The following is a 20,345-nucleotide window of genomic DNA, read 5'->3' as shown; positions in this document are numbered from 1 at the left end:
TAGCTGGAAGTTGTAACAGTAAACGAATATTGCTATCCACAGTCGAATCGGCTGAAAGTGGAAGATTATGTCCGTATAATAAATCTAACGTGTTTCGTGCGGCTTCGTAAGTAAATTAACAGTTACACGGGTAACTTTCGTTATTCACGTACAAGCCCATAGAAGCGTAAGCGTCCAAAGGGACATTTTTGTTGTGCGACACAATTTTTTTTTGGCCGAATCTTTTACGAACGCTGAGAGGATAGCAACGTAATCGTACAATCGAAGAGCTATCACTTCATGTCGCCATCACCAGCTTATCGAGAGAACAGCTGAAACGGCCCCTAAATTGAGTGGCGAAACGTCTCTTCTGCAACACAAGTTACATTAGGAGCTCAAATCTGACTAATACAATTCCGGATGCTAGAGCCCAATAGACGCGATAGCGAATTAATGAGCATCTCCGATACAGAATGGGAAACAGCTACGTTAATGTACGCTCAGGACTATGAAAACGCCTTATCATTTGACGAGAATCATCGGGCGGGATTCAAGCAGCTTCAGCCGTACCGAACACATATCAAACAGGTACTGTTCAAAATTGTAATGACAACCATAAAGAAAACATTAACATTCCTCAACTTACTTATCAAAATTAACATCAAAACTAACCTTGCTTTGTTAAATTAGTAATAGAAGTTTCTATGTATTTCAGCTCAGGCGTGATCACAGTGTCTACTGAGACCGCTTCCGTAACAGATCGAGGACTATAGCAGAGTTTTTCTTAGTTGTACTGCGTAACATATTCGATCCATTTATCCAGAGGCAGGGGTCTTGTTGTGCCGTAACGGACACAGAGAGTACGCATCGAATTATAGGAGCGCTCCATTGTCATTGGTCTCACATAGCGTTGCTGTCGGATTGATTCCCGTCTATGACGCCACAGCGAGATGGTTTTCGCAGCGGCAATAACTAGACGGCTCTTCGATGAATCAGTCCCAGCGTTGGCTTGTTGTCTCCGCTTTAAGAAGAAGCGTCATCCAATACCCTGAATGCTTCGTTAGCTCTTGCTGTTGATTCTGCCCCAGCTTTCTGATGCTTTTGCTGTTGATCCTTATGCTGAACCGCCAGGGTCGCAAAAGACCTCGTCCTGGCAGCCGAACGCGCGTCGAGAATAACGACGATGCAACGGCAACTACACGACTTCACATGGCTTCTGCACCAAAACGCTAGTTTGCATTGCTTTATCGTAACGTATCTCGCAGCCATCTTGCCGTCGCGCGTCTTCCTCTCTGTGCCTGCTATAGAAGCAGTCACAATGGCGGCCGCTATGGGACTATGATAATGATGAGGGTCGGGAAAGCTGCAACGATGAACGAAATGGCGCTACGAAGTGGCTGTGGCGCGGCCGCCGCAAGCGTCCCAGTTTTTCGCCTGCTTAACGCACACCTCACGCAGGTGCGTATGCACAGAAACACTCAGAACGACAGGGAAAGATTGGCCTGACGCTGACGGTTAGAGCTCCGGCCACAGCCCAAGCAAAGCCGAACGAATCTTCTGATGCTCGAAAATCATCCCGAGTGTCGCTGGTACCTCCCAGTCACCGTAGGAAGAAGTTTTTACACTAGCTTCTGGATTCTCATCGTCGCTCTGGCTATCGCTGACTAAAGACATGACATCTCTACCGTTCAACATCGGCATTGACGAGCAGCGACAACCATAGCTGATCCACGTTGGACGGCGGGCAATTCAACGTAGTAAAAAATTTCGCGCGCTCGTTTCCACCGTCCACCCAGTAGTATATCCATCCACTTCTCGTTTGCTCTGTTTCAGTTATTGATGACTTTTCTCGCGCTGTATTTCCTTATGCAATTTTCTCTTCCGTCAACGCGTGTAGCCAATATTGCAGTCATCAGTAACAATTTCATCTGATGTCAATTCAGTGGGTGTGTGCTTTTTGACAGACATTTAACTAAATACCATCCTGCTTCGGGTGAATAGAAAAAGCTTCGGCCAGATCATATGTTAAAGCCGCAGACCACGAGAATGGTTGTTTGATGGCAGTTGGCCACAACGAGCAAATTACATCAACAACATTAGCAAAAAAAAAGGACGTAGCATATGAAAAGATACAAAAGTTTATGGGAATAAGAACGAATAAATAAGGTTGCCTTCGAAGACAGTGTACGATAGTTGACGCCGTGCATCTACTTAAGCGGGAAACAGCGACGGATGATCAGGTGCCGTCAGGCGAACGCACAAATACGTAACAGTGAATTCAAATACCGTTCAGATACGCTCCGCGCTTTAAAAAATTCTTTCAGAACGTTCATAAACCTGCTTCTCACCTTTAGCCTTCGGTGTTTATCATTATATAATAAAAACTAATGTAGATATGGGAACTAAATGTCAAACAAGTATCCTTGGTTCATGATCATAGAAAACGTTTTTCGCAAAAAATCGATATCAACTATATATGTCTCTATTTATGGCTTCACGTAATTGAAGGATGAAAGCATTTTCCCTTTAATAGTAGCGTTGAGAAGATTTTCCGAACTTTAGGAAAACTAATGCAAATAGACTTTGATGGTTCAAAAGTACTGACTCATAGCCAGTACCGAGCACACGTCCCTTCCATCCGAACGTTATTGGTCTGGATGAACATATGTAGCACAACCTATAGCACAGCATACGTTTAGGTTAAATAATTTAGTTCATGTTGGGCAATAATTCAACGATTAGACCCACTCTGGGCTATGTGATTGATACGATACAATAATCGGGTATGTCGAAACAGATCTTTGTTTTCATCCGATATTTATCATAATCACTGTCAGCCATTACCTAATGCTGCCACTCAAAAAGCTATCATAAAACATCTATTCAGCTTAGATGTGCACAGCGGCTCCATATGCTGCTCACACAAAGCTATCCGCCTACACCGTTTCCTGACGATTTAAGCCCGCCAAGCTGACCCCAAACGCCCTTCTATAGAAATGTATTGTTTCGGTCAAATCCGGTGTTTGTGTGAAATGCTGGGAACCAAGAAATAAAGGTTAACGAAGGTGCTACCAGAAGCTTTAACCGTGCTAATAACAAAAAAATAACATCGAGTAGTCGTCGGCAGAACGCTTCGAAGCATTGTGCCTTCTAAAATATTGTGGGTAACAGCTTTCGAACAAGTCTGGAACATCGAGCCACACGAAACCTCTCCACCCCGAAGTGCGGCAGCGATGGCTGTAGCCCGACGCTTACCGGTATGGTAAACATTTATTTAATAGTCTTTTGCTGCTATTGGCTCTTCACGATCCGTAAACCTCACAACGAAGTAAGCAACTAACTTGTACCGTTTGTTATCAAAGTCTTTCCAATACACACACACACACACGCTCGTAACGTGCCCCACCGCCCCATAATATAATAATACTGACAAAGAACAAAACGTAATCGTTTTGCCCTTGGGATTAGCACTCGTTAGTAAACGTTTAGGTAAAACAGATTATTACAATATCGATTTTGGTGACCGTAACGATGCCAATGTTACTACGTTTGGATCCTTTATAACTATCACTGGCGGATGTGAGGGGTAGTTATAAAATTCTTAAACGTTTCTGCGCACATAATAGCTACTATCGCAATTCTCCAGTAGTGCAATTATTAGTAAAATTTAAACAGATGATTTGGCATAATAATAAAATCAGCTTCGCATGGTAATATATCTATACTTTAGCCACGAGGCGCAAAACTTCTTATCGTTTTCTCGCAACGTTTCTATCGTAACCAACCCGTAAATACCTCAGAACGCCAGAACGCAGGACGAAACAAACATATAGATATATGTTCTATTGAGATTACTGATTCAGAGAATATTGCTTCTTGCCTTTGGTAGCTTTTCAAGTAACTGAGATAACAGAAACTATACATGTTATCACCGCCGACGTGAACACGTATATCATGACCGTAATAACGCAATACACACACGATAATACGGCGGGCAGCAAAAACAATGATCAGCAAAAACAGAAGAAGAAACAACGTCCAACGGTCAACCGAACGACACTGGTAGCTTTTTTTTGTACGTATGCTGTAATGTTCGATTGCACTGAAGTACCTTGACGAAGTAGCCTTTGACATAACTGGATATAATTCAATTGATCCAAATTATGTTGAAGATCATCGTTCGCCCAATGTCCACTTGAAAAAAACATTTGGCTCGAGTAAAAATGAAAAAGGTAAGCAGATTATGTTCTCGTAGCTTAAGTTGTTTTCATAATTCTATCAATCATCTATTTATTCTGTTGAGCCCATGGTACACCTTTCAAACTAGACACAGTACAAGCAACCGTTTTTTACGTTGCATTCCGTGGGCCAAACTTGCGCTGAACTTCAAGAATTCACTCCACTCTCTGGGGGACGGACATGTGTAAATCAAGAGGCAAGTGATGAAGAACGCCCAGAGTGACCATGGACACATGTTACAATATCAGTTGTTACCTTTCTGGGAAATCCGTCACAGCAGACGCGCGACCTCTTCGGCGTTCATTAGCAGTCAGCGACAAAAAAAAAGCAAGTCGCAACCAAGAACTCTACAAAAGAAAACGGAAGTTGTTGGATTGTTTGTATGTTTCCGCTTCAAAAGGTCTCAGGTAGAATTCGAAAGCGAGTGATAAAAGGGTACCTTACTCGGTAATTGCAAGAAAATCTTTTACAAAGTATCCTTTTCGTTTGCCTTCACTTATCGCATTCAAACGAAAAAAAAGATGGCTGCCGTTTGTAAATCTAGCCCATGTGATTTTAATGTGCCCCTTGACTGATACAATCATAATGATGTCTCTTTTTTTTAATACTAGAGAGCCACGACTGGTTGCTTACAGATATTTACCTGCACACGATTACGTCAACTAGAAGACGAGGAGTTACATCTGGGTAAATGTACTATGTAATGCAGGCCCATGCTTAACATCTAAGAGTACACAATAGCGCTCATAGAAAATCTTCAGTGGACTATGCTAGGCCCATATTCATCTTGATCATGCGTCATCTCAGCCTTGGCCTTGTGCAAGTTACTATGTCTGGTTATCCAAATAATATTAAATGATTACTGCGGTCAAGAACGGAGTAAAAGCGCAGCGAGAAATAAAAACTTGTCTTTTTGCTTTAATCATAGGCTTGCTGTGTTTGTGATCAATGACATCAACATAACATCGTGATTGTCGCGTGACGTTGAACGAGTACATGTGATACACCTACAGATATAAATATTGATACGAACTATAGATAAACTTTCGTCATATAACTCTGCTCTTCCAGTCCCGGAGGTCAACCATCGGCATGCTGCGTTACCGTTACATACTTTATATGGCTACAATTATGTAACGTCATCAACATACCGGTAAAATCACGGTCGCTTTGACTGTTGTTGTTGGGTCATGCAATGTACACCCGTACAAAATACACAACGACGATTCGTCTCACAGAGGTCTATCGGTAGAATGACGCGCCGGATCGAGGATTGAAATACAGTCGTTTTTGCTGGTTCGCTGTAATCGGTCATGTTTCTATCGATGATTGATACCGTTTATCAACGCTGTCGTCACGGCGTTTCGGTCAGCAATTCCTCGGTCCTGTTCTTCCTTTTTGCCAGGTATTTTTGTCATAGAGTCGTTCAATTGACCCTATAACCCAATAAGCCTTTATGAAAATATACCGGTTCTTAAATGCATTCTGCCTCTTGCGCAGGGTAGACCAAGACGAGGTCTTTGGGAGAACCGGCACTATGATCGGGGTCGCATTATAGCCGTTGTTAATGTTGGGTAACCTTTTTCCACTTTTGCCGTCAAGATTACCCCCATCCGGGAGGGACGATGCACTGATCTTTTTAATCAGATATGACTGGACGACAGGATTCTGCGCAAGTGAACCGCATTCATGGTCTAAAATGGCTGATAACGTGACATGTTAACTGTAACGTTTGATGTAATTTCTATTGACGTCTAAATAATTAATCCTTACAAACGGTACCGATCGAAACGGCGTATCTTAAAGTATAGATTACAACTAGACACAGGCACCATGCTGGATCTTTATTTACCTAAAAAGAACTACGGTTCGATTCTTGCTGCCGTAACGTTTTCCATGGCCTAGAACGAGATATAGATCCATTGACGCTGTTTGGATGCTTTCATCGACCAATAAATGACTCGAAGAAAACAGCGGCTACAGAAAACAATTGAGCCGCTGGTGACGCGGTGAAATTGGATTAACTTGAAAATATCATCTATTTTTTGCAAAGCTTTTTAGGTAAGCTACAAATTTCCAATGGTTAGTTGGAAAATGTGAACTTCAATTGCTACTGCTTTGCTTAGCTGCCCTTTGGATTCCTAGTAAAAAAAAATAGTACTCGTAAAAGTTGCGTACATTACCCCAGTAACGTTTCATTTTCCTGCTTGTTATTACTATCAACCAATTGAATCCGGCCCAAAGCCTAAAAACACCTCGCGCCTCTTAAGTCACCTAGGAATGGAAAAATGAGATAGGATATGTACGTACAACTAGTACATTAAATGACAACCACCGTCAATGATATCGTTCCATCTGTTTACTAAGCTGCTGCCGATACTTTTATTGTGGACCGCAAAACTCTATATAGTATGTCCTTTTTTCTACATCAAAAAACCGGTTAGATGATTACTGCCACATCATCACCGCTACAGCTGGCCACTGCCCAACAACTAGCGGCACGTCGTCATCATTCTCCCTACCACATTCATTAAGTCTCAGCTAGCGGCAGTGGACGCTGGACCTGTTCTAGCTGGGGGACGAACGACGGGAACGATCAGCGATTTGACCACCCGATCAACCAGCTAAAGCACGGATCAGAAGAAAGTGACAGAAGTGGCACGACGCTATAGTAATAGGGACTCGGTCAAAGACGACGATGTTCGTTCCGTCGACGCTCACTCCGGTTGTCGCACTCGTAGAAACAAAAGTAGAGCTGGCAGGAAAAGTAATAATGGCTGGGGCGGCGGCATTGACTCCTATTGGCGCCCCGTCTGCGCTGATCCTCTTAAATCGCCATGGCACAAGCCGCCGGTAGTTGTACACACGCAGCCGGCAAATATACAGAAATAGATGATGGCCTTTCTATTTTTCTTCATCATTCTTTTTCGTTCGCTATCAACGTCCAATATAGAAGCTTCCCTGCCGAATTCATCCAACTTCGACGGCCATTGCATCGTAGAAAGAGGAGGTGGACTTCACTAGGGACTTCTTTCTGCGAGGTCCGTTGAAACTCCCATCTTTTTCTGCCATTAGCTGGCAGATAACTATGAATTGCACTGCAGTTGATTTCACTATTCATGGTGCCCCGGCCCTAGTTAGTGTCTGTTTCCTCATGGAGGTTGCGTTGCAGCGTCGGCGAACAGAGAAGAACCGTCGAAGTGGGACTAGTAGCAGAAGCATCGAGGTGAAGTTCAATCCAACATACAACACGCACAACGAAGATGACGTGGGTCCTTGTCGTCGACTGTCGTGTTTGGCCGTCTGTGTGTCAAACTCCTCGCCGTCGGGTCTACAAGAGCAACAGCAGGAGTTGTGGCAGACAACGGTATTTAGGTGACCCCGAACGTTGCCCTGATAGTAGTCTATTTGTCTGTGGATGGATAGCGTGTAGAGAAGCGCATCAATGGCGACACGGTTGCCATACAATGACGATGCCGATCTTTTCCAAACGACAGCATCGTTTATGCGCGTGTATGTGTCTCTCTGTGAGCGGCACCATGTTTGTTGCGCTGGAAAAACTTCGTATTCGTTGAATGGCTAGAGTTGACTTGAGTGGTGTTCTCGTTCGAAGTTCTATTGCTATTCAGCTTTGTCAGTCAAAATGAGGCGGCGCCGAAACAGCACCAACGATTGCAGCCACTGGGGAATACTCAACGAAAATTGTCGTCTCTTCCTGGAACACCAAGTTGGATTCCCTTTTCTTTTTCACTGCTATATCGCTTACTACGACGACGTCTCCCTTTTCTGATTTTTTTTTTCTTTTTGATATAGAATCATCGTTAACATGTTCTTGCCTCGATGAGAATAACAGTAAAAAGCAAGTCTGTTGCAAATGTCAGCTCGGGCAACCATATGATTCCTATTATTAGTAGTACCATTTAGGTTATTAGTGCGTAATTTCTATGTGCCATAATGATAGCTACAATTAGTTCCGGCCGCAGGACCAGCCGCGGCATGTTGTAGAGTCTTCTCTTAGGAACCAGTAGCAATAGTAGTGCAAATATATATCGTTACACCCTCATACTAGGACTTCATTTAACAACGTTGCGGACAGACGTAAAGGGATTCAATCTCATACGAGAGTAGATATATATATATACTGGTATATGTTTATAGAAATATAAATATTTCTATAAACATATACCAGTAACGTATATTCTGTAGCATAGGATCGATGTCGGTGCCCAGTCGATTAGCCCAGATGTTTGGACGCTCAACGGTACTAGTCTGAAATCCACGCCCCACCCCTAAAACTACACTACGAACTCGCTTTTTACATGCGTCCATTCTCGTTATGGTCTAGAAAATTTTGCATCTTCTATTTCTCGCTTCGCAGGTTTATATACTCTTAATTTTCTTCGTTTTGAACGTAAGGCTCCGCTTGATTGTAAAAAGGCTCCGCAACTGAGACAAAGGACGGACCGAATGCAAAAGATACTTTTATTACAGGTGGTACTATAATGAAGAATCTGATTTCGAAGTGTTGAGCTTATTTGTAAATTGTACCTATATATAAATGAATGTATCGATTAAATATCCTTGTTTTCAGAAACAAGGACATTGCTAACGCTGTTTGTAAGAGAGAGTAGGTACGATCATGGTTTTTTGTTCGAGATCTAAATCGCTCATAAGACACTCTTGAAAACTGCTCGGTACATGTAGCTTAGGGAAAGTATTGCCCAAAGACACCCGACACTTAACAGATTTATCTTTTGGGCCCTAAAAAGCCAAATGGCGCAATAGGAGCAACAGATCTAATAAGGACAAACTTTTTGGGTTCCGTTGGGCATTAAATTAGCAATAAATAGCCTTTTTCAAAAACAGTTGTCACACAAAAGTTGCGCTATCGTCAAGAAAAGCCTCTTATGATATGTTCAGACCATCTAGATCTAATTTCGATTATGGTGTTTCTGTTCCGCCTCATAGAGATCTTCCTCGAATACTTTGGAGGCTTCATGAAGACTATTGATAGTCTATATTCATTGATTTCGAGCAACCAGGACAGTTCACGCTCTTGTCGCAAAAAACAAAGAAGGAGCAAGAGTTGATCCTTGCTGTATTACAAACGTGAACCTTATGCCTTTGTTATGATAAATTTCTGTTCTTTTATTTCTAGAGAGAACTAGCTTTCCTCTATCAGCAATGACCCGCGCAATAGCATATTCAGTAACTCTAAAGCCTTATCTGGAAAACATTCCTTAGAATAATAGGTAATGGCTTGCTGTAAGGTCTGCATCGACCAAAAATGAACAAAAAATCAATTTTAGCTTAACATTAATGAATAGATAGTACAGAATAGGTTTTTTTCGCATCACAAAAGTCGCTGATCTTTTGCAAGCAAAGCGTTTAACGTTCCTCATTCGGAATCTAAATATTCTTTACCTCTACTTTAATATCATCTAATCTTTTTGATAAGTAGTTGTCGCTATATTGTGTGTAACAAAGGAAAGCCGAAAGATTTAATTGTTATAACTTTATGTGCTACTAGCCATTAACTAAGGCATTGTTACCAGGGTGCAGCGAAAGATCTATTCTGTTCTACTAGATCTCGAGTAGCTGCTGGATTGATCGTTACGGCACTGATGACTGCTGCTTCTGATCAGACCAATGTCCATGATAGCTCATTAACCAAACAAATTACAATATAGACTACGGTGCTTGTCAACGGTAACCACATTAACTTGAAGCGCAACTACTGCTTTTGGCATCGTTCTCCTCATCTTGTTCGACTCCAGCGAGTCCACTTCAGCACCAAATCGTTCATTCGTTGTTGACCTAGGACAATATTGCTAACAACGTCAGGGAATGCGAAACAACGTATTGTCCATTGGGAGAACACTGGCAGAAAGTCCTTGAACTAAAACCACTAAGTTGAAAGCGCGCACTGAATATCATAACATCGCTTCGGAGCTCAAGGAAGAGAACGAGCCCACTATGTCATATATGGGGTTACTTGGAAGGCAGAATCCCCTATAAACGAGCGATGAACACTAATCACTGCTATCCGCTATTGCATAATAAAGAAAAAGCTTAGAACAAAATGCACGGATGTACTACTACCTAGTGGCGTTCAAAGTCAATTCTCCGTACAAGAGGCGTCTGAACATTTCGTAGCAATTGGTTGGACCCTGTGCTTCACTAGCGGTAGCTGCCATGTCCAATAGCCATGCATATCCTAGTTCAGTCTGCACACGGTAATCCGTCTAGTCACAGTTACGACGATAGGCCGACCGTTGCCTGTCGATGCTGCGTCGTTTGCCCTGCGATGTCCAGCATTTGTGCACTGCCTGCTGCCTCCGCCGTTGACGACTAGCTGTTAGCTCGCAAAACAAATGGATGCCCCCTGTTAGCGAGCACTGCTGATGGGCAATGGGCACAGGGGAGTCGTTGTGAAACAAATCGTCCCTCTTTTTTTCGGACGGTGTTTATCCTCTTCTTTTCATAGGCAGCATTCAGAACAGCGATACCTATACGAGCAAACGATTACCGCCTTTTTATAACGATTATGTAGGGGACGTGCTTAGCGCTATTTCCAACTACTATAGGTTAGTTTCTTTGTACTTTACTAAGCTAGCAGATATTACACTGAAGCACAGCTGTTCCAATCGCCAGTTGTTTTTAGCTTTGATAATATAGGTAATAATAGTAATATGTGTGTTCCTCGATTCGTATGAAAAAATACGCCAGCAGTTATACATGTACAACACACTATATATATATATACATATATATATGCACATGTAGATCGAAACTTGAGCAAAGTTTCGATCTGAAACCGAAATGAAGTACGTTTTAAACAAGTGTCACGTGCAGATAGCATCGTGTTGTATCATGTGAAACGCCCAATGACAAAGGATTAGCTCTTATTTGCTGAAAAATGATCGCGCATGTTGAAAGATTGGATCTTCAACTCATTCCCTATAAAGCTGGTCACTACTGGTAGTTGTTGTCTCACAATATTCTACCATAGGCTTCATCACTGAAAGTCCTTTTGATCCGAGCGCCGCCTGAGTCACAGCCCGTCTCCCGTTGTGTGTCGCTATCGTTGAAAGCAACCGGTGGTCAATGAAGTTCCAACATCCATCTTCTGTCATCGAAGTTATTGATGTTCGATAAAAGATGGTTATCAATATTGCATTTCCAGACGCCCGTGTCGCAAGCCAATCGTTTGGTAATGTTAATGTTTCACAGTTGGCATCCGATGTACGTCTGCACCATTGTGACTACTCCAAAAGCCATTGCGTAAGAAGACAATGAAATATACACTCTAATAATAATTACGCTCTTTATTTACATCGACTATTGAACTAGGACGAATGAGTACGATGACAGTGCAGTGACATTTCGATAGCGGTAAAGTGGGTCGTCTTCGGTAACAACTTTCAGCTAGACAGAGCCAGACCTAACTACACATCTGATGCCCCCGTACGGGGTTGTTTATGCAGTTTTATCGATAAGATCAAATATCTTAACAGAACACTTCACACCACCTAATCATTGGCGACATTCGCCGTTAGAATTAACAGTTAGAATAGCTGTTGTGTTTCGTTGCTTAGAAACTGTCCTTTGATTTTTCTTTATTTATCAGAGACAGAGTCGTCGTCACGTTGACATATCTACAATGCTTGCTGTTATTATTATAATCGCCATTACCATTGACAGTTGAATTATCTAAGGGGGGACCTGATGGTGGGGTAAAGACAGTGACACAGGGTTGCTTGCGAACAATCAATACAACTGTCCTATTATCGTCGTCGCTTCGTCTCGACCGGCAGACCAGCAGAAGCAACAGCAGCAGCAGTTATTGAATATACATGCTACTGTTTCTACTGCGAGTATATATATACGTATGTAAAAATAGGCCAACAGCGCAGTTCTGGTCATCGAATGTCAATTAGACAAGTGTGGTGGGCCTATAGCGAAACACGATGACGGACTGGGTTATGTAGAAGGCGAACTGACACGCACACATATCGTAGCCATAACACAATCAATAGCTTTGCTGACGAGACGCGACAAAATCGATTGAAACTTATATATGTTTCGACTAAGTCCCGGGGGATCTACATAGACCTATATATGCCTTTGTAAACGTTGCGTGTGCTTTAGCATCGATTACATGACTTGGACCCCTTAGAACCATATGCGACATTCTATCTAAGACCGTCATCGCCGCCACAAGAACACGTGCACTTGTCGATGCCGGCAACGGTAGTACGATACGGCGACAGCTGTAGGCTCTATGTGAGTGAATGATAATAGCGGGGGTGATGGCACCGCCGAAGGTGGTGGTGGTGGTGGTGATGATGATGACTGGGGTGTTATGGGGAACTGGCCTGCGCACCACAATGATGATTATATCAAAATAAGTGGTTCTTTTCAAAGGCACTAGGTAAGCAGTAGACTGATGCTTGTGACCTTCCAACCCAGACGCAGATGCGACGGCAGCAATTGCCCCAACCACGGCGACAACGCTGCTGCGCGTTATGAATCTATTGTTAGATGGTATCTATGGACAATATCAGGCTGTTCAGGCTATCGGACGCACACACGTGTATGTTGAAAGCAGACTTTGCCAACATTAAGGGCTTCATCACCTAAAGACATCGTGTTCGACGACTCAGCAAACAAGATGTTACATTTGCATTTGGCAGCGATGGCGAATTAATAATGACAAATGGTTTATTATTTGATGGCTATCTGTTCATGACAGCAGGCTCATAGCAAGAGAAGCGAGGTAAATGAGGTTGAGTCGTTGTCCGTAGGTAATTCGTCATATTTGACAGGGAAAACGAGAATTCGAACGGGTAAGACGTTGGTTATATTTGAGTAACGACAAGGGTATCATCACATGTGAAACGCAAGCCTGATTCATTTAGTCTTCAACTTCGACGTTGTGACGACGCAGTGACGTGTATTTTTGCATTCAGAAAAAAATACGCCTTATTTTAGCTACAGTTCTTATATAAATGTGGTCTATAGTCAAAATTTTCGTCAAGCTCTTAGTCTTCTGTCACGTGCTAAACACGTCAGAAGTTGGCTAGCAATCTCTCTATTGGCAACATACGTAGGTATATATACGTATATTTCGCTTATACGTATAAACGAAAAATGGAATGTAATTATCCGCGTAAAACTATTTCACGTCTTGCTTCACGAGATAGCACGTCTTTTTTTATCTTCAATGGTTCTTCTATGCCATTTCATTAAATAGCTATGTGCATTATACATGTTTGACTTTCTTCGAACTTATCGAGATCTCTGCCCTGGTATTATTTGACAGAAAAAAATACCCGGCTTTATCGTACCTTATCAATCCGTTTAGGCCATTATCGATAACGAAATTCAGATTCCTTTATTACAACAGAACATGCCCTTCTGTAACTCTATGCAAAATCTGTAGAATGAGCAACATTGAAATTACGCAACACTGACTCCGTAGGAAGCTTTTATATTCGTTGCTATTTTGCTAGTGACAGGCCATGTTACTGAGATCGAATTTAAGTAAGAGCGACGAACGTGTCTTACATCGTCATACGTACTTAATATTTAGATCTTCCGAATCCAGGGACGCATGTGGGGCAACTGTTGGATGGTTAATTATCGAGAGTTTTTCATACAGTTCTAGTGAATCCATACATTCTGTAAGATATACTATCCATTTCATTACTATCCTTAATCAGGTAGCGTTGACCCGACCCGCGTTTGTCCGTGCTATGGATCCAACTCTTCTGTCAATTATTCAGACATTTGCTTTGTTAATTAGTAGCTATTATAGCTTCATGCTCTAACGAAGACGCAACTAGTAGAAACGGTACACCTAGCTAAAAAAGCACGTATCTACTTGAGAGGAAAAAATCCCGTTAATACACTATTGAGATAACAAGAGCTAGATTTCATCTAATATTGAACTGGTAGAGTCATTGCGACTAATACCACCTCAGCGGCAGGAAACGGGGAGCGGTGAGGAGGGGAGATCCCTCTACGATAAAAATAAGGCACCAGGTGCCAAAGATCAGCTGTAAACGTTGTATTCAAGTATCGGGTCTATCATTGCAGACGTATGGCTATCGTACGGAAACGCCTGAAAAAAGTGATCGATGTGGTACGCAAGGGAAGACAGTAAAGCTACACCGCACTACGTTCGAGCATTGCCGTCAGTAAACAAAGATCACAACGTTAATCATTGGCCGTGTAATTCCGATACGGCGGATGTTGTTCAATGACGCACCGTTTCATCTAACATCTCGTAGCATTTTATATAATAAATTTAGCGTATCCATGTAACAATATATGACTATTGCAATGGCCTATATAGAAAGAACCGACCCGACCGGTCGGCACGTAGCCGGTAGGTAAATAGGATGGTCAACACAGAGTAGCGAGCGACCCATTCTGTCTCGTCTCGTCTCGTATGCATTTGTTGATTGCCGTCGGCTGAATAAAATGCACACGACTTCTCATTAGCAGACGAAGTGGCGAGAGGCTGGCCTGCTATTTAATAACGATTTGTGAGTAGCAGCAATGGCGTCGTCTATAATAGTGGTATTTGTTGTGCACCGCAAGCCACCAAATGCTCTGCATGCAGTACGTGTCAAGGGTCAGATACTGTAGAGCATTTACTTCATGGCTGCCATTGGTCGCCTCGTCGCAATTAGCAGATTAATCGATATATACATAGCTAATATAATACACCTGAATCAACGAGTTCTACAGTAGGCGATGAGCTACAGACTACAGTTTAGACATGATAATGGTAGGGAAATGTGTGCGTTTCAGAATGCGTTCAATCAGAAGCGTAAAGGACTCGGTCAGTGGTGAGTACATTGCAACCTTAGGCTCTCTGTGTCTCCTCATGTGTGCCATGGGTCCTCTAGTCTTTACAACATACATATGCATACGTAGAACTATCCCTGTTAGCTACTTCTTTGAAGATGTCCCGGAAATGGATCAGCTAGCGGCGGCGTCTTCTTAACTGCGTTGTCTCCTTTGATATAGCAAACCTGCCTAGACGAAACCTGCGTGCTGTATATATACACGCACGCACATGCACACATGACCGTGCTGTCGCTGTATCGCTCCAACCGTTAAAAAAAAAAGAACAAGTTGGAAGGGTCGTTGGATTTCGCTCGTGGTTTTTCTCTTTTATCTTAGCCCAGTAAGATCCTGCGTGGCCTTCCAGCTCAGTAACCTCGCCCAATAACAAAAAGGTCACCATTTGACCTCAGTGTTCTGTCAGCCAAACGACAGCTCCGCTTGACTGCCCCCAGCAGGCATTGCCACAGCCGTCTTTGTCTCCCGTTAAAGACTGCTACCGGTCTGGCTTCTGCTGTTGGTAATGATGAGACTGCTGGTGCAGCTTGACCGTGATCAAGCTGAGCGTCCATGCTCGACGATGCCGGTAGGGATGTTGACAAGCTTCCGTTTTATGTTTCCATTCCGCACCATTTCGCAACTAGTTTCCGTACATTATATGTCGTAATCATTACCAGTATTGCACACACATCATAATGATGGGGAACATAACGAGAGCATGCAATAGGCCATTGGGCCTACTGTTCTTATCAGTGACGACGCTTGCACCACTTACCAGTTACCAGTAAGTCTCGTGTTACTGTAAGACCAACTAAAAGGGGGACTATAACTACGCTGCAACAGTCGAGCTTTGCGCTTGGTTGCAACCTGTTACGCGTACCAAACGTAAAACCGACGAGCAAACAAACGGCCGCTGCGAATAGATAGTGTATCACATAATAAATACCTACACATGTTGAAGGAACTACAGACTTACGCATCATATAAACTCCTTGATCTAGCTATAAAATGATGTGCTTGGTTCAGTTAGGTGACTTCAGGAAGAGCAGACGATCTGCTTCAGGAATAGGGCGTTTACGAAGGTTTTGAACGGCAGACCTAGCAGTGCGCTGCATGTATGCGTATGTCAGTGTGAATCTTCTTCCATGTCATTTATCACTTTGTTTTCAGTCGTAGAATTAGACCTACCATATGGCTGCTGAACGACAACGAGCTGCAGGTCGGTGCATACTTGCACTAAATGCGAAAGGAACACACCGCGATTTAGACGAACGATCTTCTATATTAAACCAATGAAATCATCGCAGGAAATGTCGACATTGCGCTACTATGAGTTTGTTTACTCTAGTTGAAACGCCTATCATGTAAGAAGATTTTTTTCATAGGATACGTTTCGAATCCTTGCGACGTTCGAATTTTCAATCAAAGCAACTAGGTCACACGTTAGTAATGTCTGTATCAACATATTGTTAGTACTCACAATGAGATGTGTGTACAAAAATCTACGAGCGCTGAGATACAGTCCCTATTGGGCTTGTTTTGTAACGTTTAATATTAATAATATAAGTTGCCGTTGTATGGCTCAAAGCCACCTGGTTAAGGCTGTAGTTCTATAAACACTATGGAGGTTAATTTGTTTTTCCTTTATAGCAGAACATGGAGGAGCGTGTATTTTCTTTTAGAAATATCTGCTATTATACACCGTTCACTACGAACACTATAGTCCGCTAATGTAACTTTTTACAATAAGCCGTTCCATAAATGTTTATGAGTTACAGTTTACCTTTTGTCCGTAACTTCACATAAAAGACATGGGATACATATGAAGAATTGTGAAGAGCGGCTTGAAACAAGATCCATTGTCCTATTATTGTCCCAACTGGATGTTCTATCGGTAAATATAGCATAAGGCCTTTTGAAGTCTGTATAGATTCAATTACGTTTTAAGCCTGTGCATCTTTAAGTTAGACGCCGGATATAAGTTCGTTCGGAAAGCCGAAGCACGGCACACAATTTGAATCTTGCCAAATTCCATATGAAGATACATTCAACATTCATCTTCGTAGTAAACAGCTAACTTGTCAGTCAACACGTTCAGATAGCCTTAGGCGGACAGCGGAACAGCTTCAATATAAAATCTGCATGCAATCAATTAATAATCAGCGCAAACATCATTAGCTAGTTCCATAAAAAAACGTCAGTCCTACCCGACCTGGACCACTGAGCTGTCTCCTACCGTGTGCAAAAACCCGACTGGAGGAATTGAGAGCATCAAAAGAAGCAAAACGTGTCGATGTAGATATAGAAACAGTGACGAACAGTATCTGTCGCTCGCGGCGGAACGTATGCCTCAGAGCAGAGCTTCACGCTACGTTCATCGAATACGCATCAGCTATATAACGCAAATCTCATATAGTTCTAAGTAGATACTTGTCTCTGTGAAGAAACCCAACGTGTTACATATTTTGGTAGTAACAATAGTACATACAGATCGAAGTTAGCTAGCGAAAGGCTTCTGTTACTGTATACTTACCTGTCTCAATCTCACAAGTAACGTACGGTTTATTTTACTGGTAGAACCTTCGTATCCTGATGATTATAGTTTACAGGTTTTACACAACTAGCTACACAGCTAAGACATGGTGTTTTTTTCGCTTTGAACGTCGCCTGCCCCTTTTCCTCGTAGACTTGGCCTTACATCTACTTGATTCACTTGGTGTCGCCAGGCGATAAAAAAGAATTCCAAAAAAGTGCGTTATTTATTATTGCGCAATTCTCGATTATCTCATCCGGAATGAGACTATTCATCTAATGCTACAAGTAAACCAGACAGGAAGGGCAAAAACAGCCACTTGCCCTTATGGCTATGGAGGAAAAAACTGTCCAAAAGACGTAATCTAGTTTCCATACTACCAGTTGAAATTCGTTGGTCAGCAGTGGCTACTCTTGCCATTCTGTAGCTATTCGATCGGCACTCAATGTAAAAGCTCACTTATATCAGCATAGTCTTGGTTCAATGCAATATCCGTCAATTTTACTATTTATGCGCGTGTTGAAAGTGTCACACAAGAAGCCAAAATGTCTGGCGAACAAATCGGGTAGTCCTGTCGAATTTCGTCAAATTGTATCTTCAAGCTACCACCATTAGCGTTAACATAACTGAAAAATATTGAGCTGAGCGTGACGCAAACAATTTCCTCGAAGAATAGGTTCGAACGCCTATAGACAGAAGGGTGACTTACAGGCGATTAAGCGCGTTGACATGATCACGTGTAGAATACATCACCAGGATTTGTTGACGCTGTCCATCCATCTGCCGGTTTGCTGATGGTTACCGTGGCCATTGTCATAGTTGATTTAGATGCTCGTAGCATTGTGGAATAGATGCTGCCGATGCTCATCAAAGGAGCGTCGATGTGTCAAGATGGTACCTCACTGCGGAGAACAGCCAAACACTAGCTCTTTTCCTACGAGAGAAAAGCTTTCTTTGACCGACGATACCAATGTTAAGCTGATGTCTATATCAGTAACGATATATCAACTCGGCCGCCGGCCTCTGGGAAGATAGCCATTGGCTGACGGCGACACTCCATTCCTATCGGTTGTCAGGAATTGCAGCTATGCGTTCAGCTATAGTGCTTTAGAAAAACTATTAAAATAACTGTTATCACTGGTGTTGCTGATGCTGTCAGTTTCGATGAATGTCATTATTGTTATCGTAAAGACAGATAAAAACGATTTTTTCGCCATCTACTCTACTGCTCGCATAGCCTACATTGTATTGGTACTTCGTGAGTACAATAATGATGTGAGCTTGAGCTTAATGCCGACACCCCGTCGCGCTTCAGATTACTGATGGAAAAAGTGTGACATCTTTGATAATGCTGATAGAAATAATGATTGTACGCTAGACGCGGGCTGAAGGGCTTGATATAGTTAGTGGTCCTGGGCAGAAAAGCGGGATCTCAACGGAAAGGTTTGACAAGATCAATAGTTGACGCTATTAGAGAGCGATGAAGCGGCGGAAGCGATCACAAGCGAAACAAGAATTGGGAGGAAAGTATGAGGCCTATATACAAATACAAAAATGTCTCGCCAGATACAGTGATAAATGGTTCAGAGTGACAGTGATCTTTCAGTGTATATTCATGGTGTAGCATAGCGGAGTATGGGGATAAGATCAATATAGTGAATGTATTAGCAGCTTTCTAAATGTCACAGTGATGTAGCGTGGGAGACCCACGCTCATTTCTCCAAGTGCTGATGATGACCATGAAATGATAACCAGGACCATACGATTATGGCTGATTGAAATCCCAGTGTCACCACAGAATATTACTGCTATTTCATAGCTTTATTGGAAGTACCCCAATTAAGTCCAGCAAGATCGGCCCCGGCTAGATCTTTTTTCTCGGGAAATTAAACGAGAGAGATAATTAAAATGAGGATTTCTTCACATAGTAACCATAAAAAAATAGAGAGTAGGAACAATACGATTATCTGGAAAGGATAGCAGCTCGGAGTGCCTTATTGACTCATCAATTGACTTCTCCTATGAAACATTATTAATTTGTGTCAAATTTATTTCAAATAAACATTTGAATATAGTTATCATAATAATGAGCACAACCAAATTCTATTAACGACTTATCGTTAACGCTTGGATTGGATGCGCTATCCAATAAAGCCCAACTGACTGCTATTCTCTCTATATAATCTTTCTGTATTCAGCTGCATTGGTAGACAAATATTTGTCCCCAGAGCTGGCCCCTTACAATGGATGACTGCGCTGAGGTTTTTTTCTTAGAAAAAACGCTTCATCTCACATAGTTAATACTTAATTTTCAATCCCTTTAAACGACGTAACAATCAGTTTTACTCATAAAAAAGATACTACTGGATGTGTGATGTTCTTAATGTAAGGTGGACTCCAAAGTAGCCTAGTGCTGCACCCATTAGTCCACCCGGGTATGTGCCCCAGAGTAAGCACGTGCGTGCACTCATTTCCCATAAAAATAATCATGTTAATGCTGTAACCAAATATACGCGTACTTTCTTCTACAGCGTACCATATCTGCGGTTGTCTCCATACGAAAAAAATAGTCCTAATATTCCAATGTACCATGTACATTTTTTGCTTTTGTATGTATTCGAAGCGGCTTGCAGCGACTACAGCGGCAATAGAAGTATTGTTGTTATCGGCATCATCGACTAATAATCGGCACGCCACCTTATAAGCTCTTATCATTTAGCCTGTTGATGCTAACGGT

At 42.3% G+C, this 20,345-nt stretch overlaps 2 protein-coding genes across 13 annotated transcripts in view; one reads left to right on the top strand and one right to left on the bottom strand.

Moving 5' to 3' along the window:
- The window catches only part of Cad99C (cadherin 99C), a 63,852-nt gene that overhangs the window by 30,541 nt on the left and 12,966 nt on the right, over positions 1-20,345 (bottom strand). The gene's annotated exons all lie outside the window — the stretch shown is intronic.
- The window catches only part of LOC111243568 (uncharacterized), a 33,342-nt gene continuing 27,740 nt past the window's right edge, over positions 14,744-20,345 (top strand). For 3 of the 10 annotated variants that reach the window (XM_086981442.1, XM_086981450.1, XM_022789380.2), the window contains exon 1: positions 14,748-15,077. In XM_086981442.1, coding sequence (XP_086837568.1) covers positions 15,008-15,077 — 70 coding nt within the window. In that variant the 5' untranslated portion in view covers positions 14,748-15,007. Of the gene's footprint in view, positions 15,078-16,245; positions 16,440-20,345 lie in introns of all 10 variants that reach the window. The other 7 variants (XM_086981464.1, XM_086981467.1, XM_086981444.1 and 4 more) reach the window with 4 other exon arrangements.

Source organism: Varroa destructor, unplaced genomic scaffold, assembly GCF_002443255.2.
Source record: "Varroa destructor unplaced genomic scaffold, Vdes_3.0 BEIS01000001.1, whole genome shotgun sequence".
NCBI lineage: Eukaryota > Metazoa > Arthropoda > Arachnida > Mesostigmata > Varroidae > Varroa > Varroa destructor.
The sequence above is the reverse complement of the archived record's forward strand: the minus strand, read 5'-3'. Positions and strand labels throughout refer to the sequence as shown.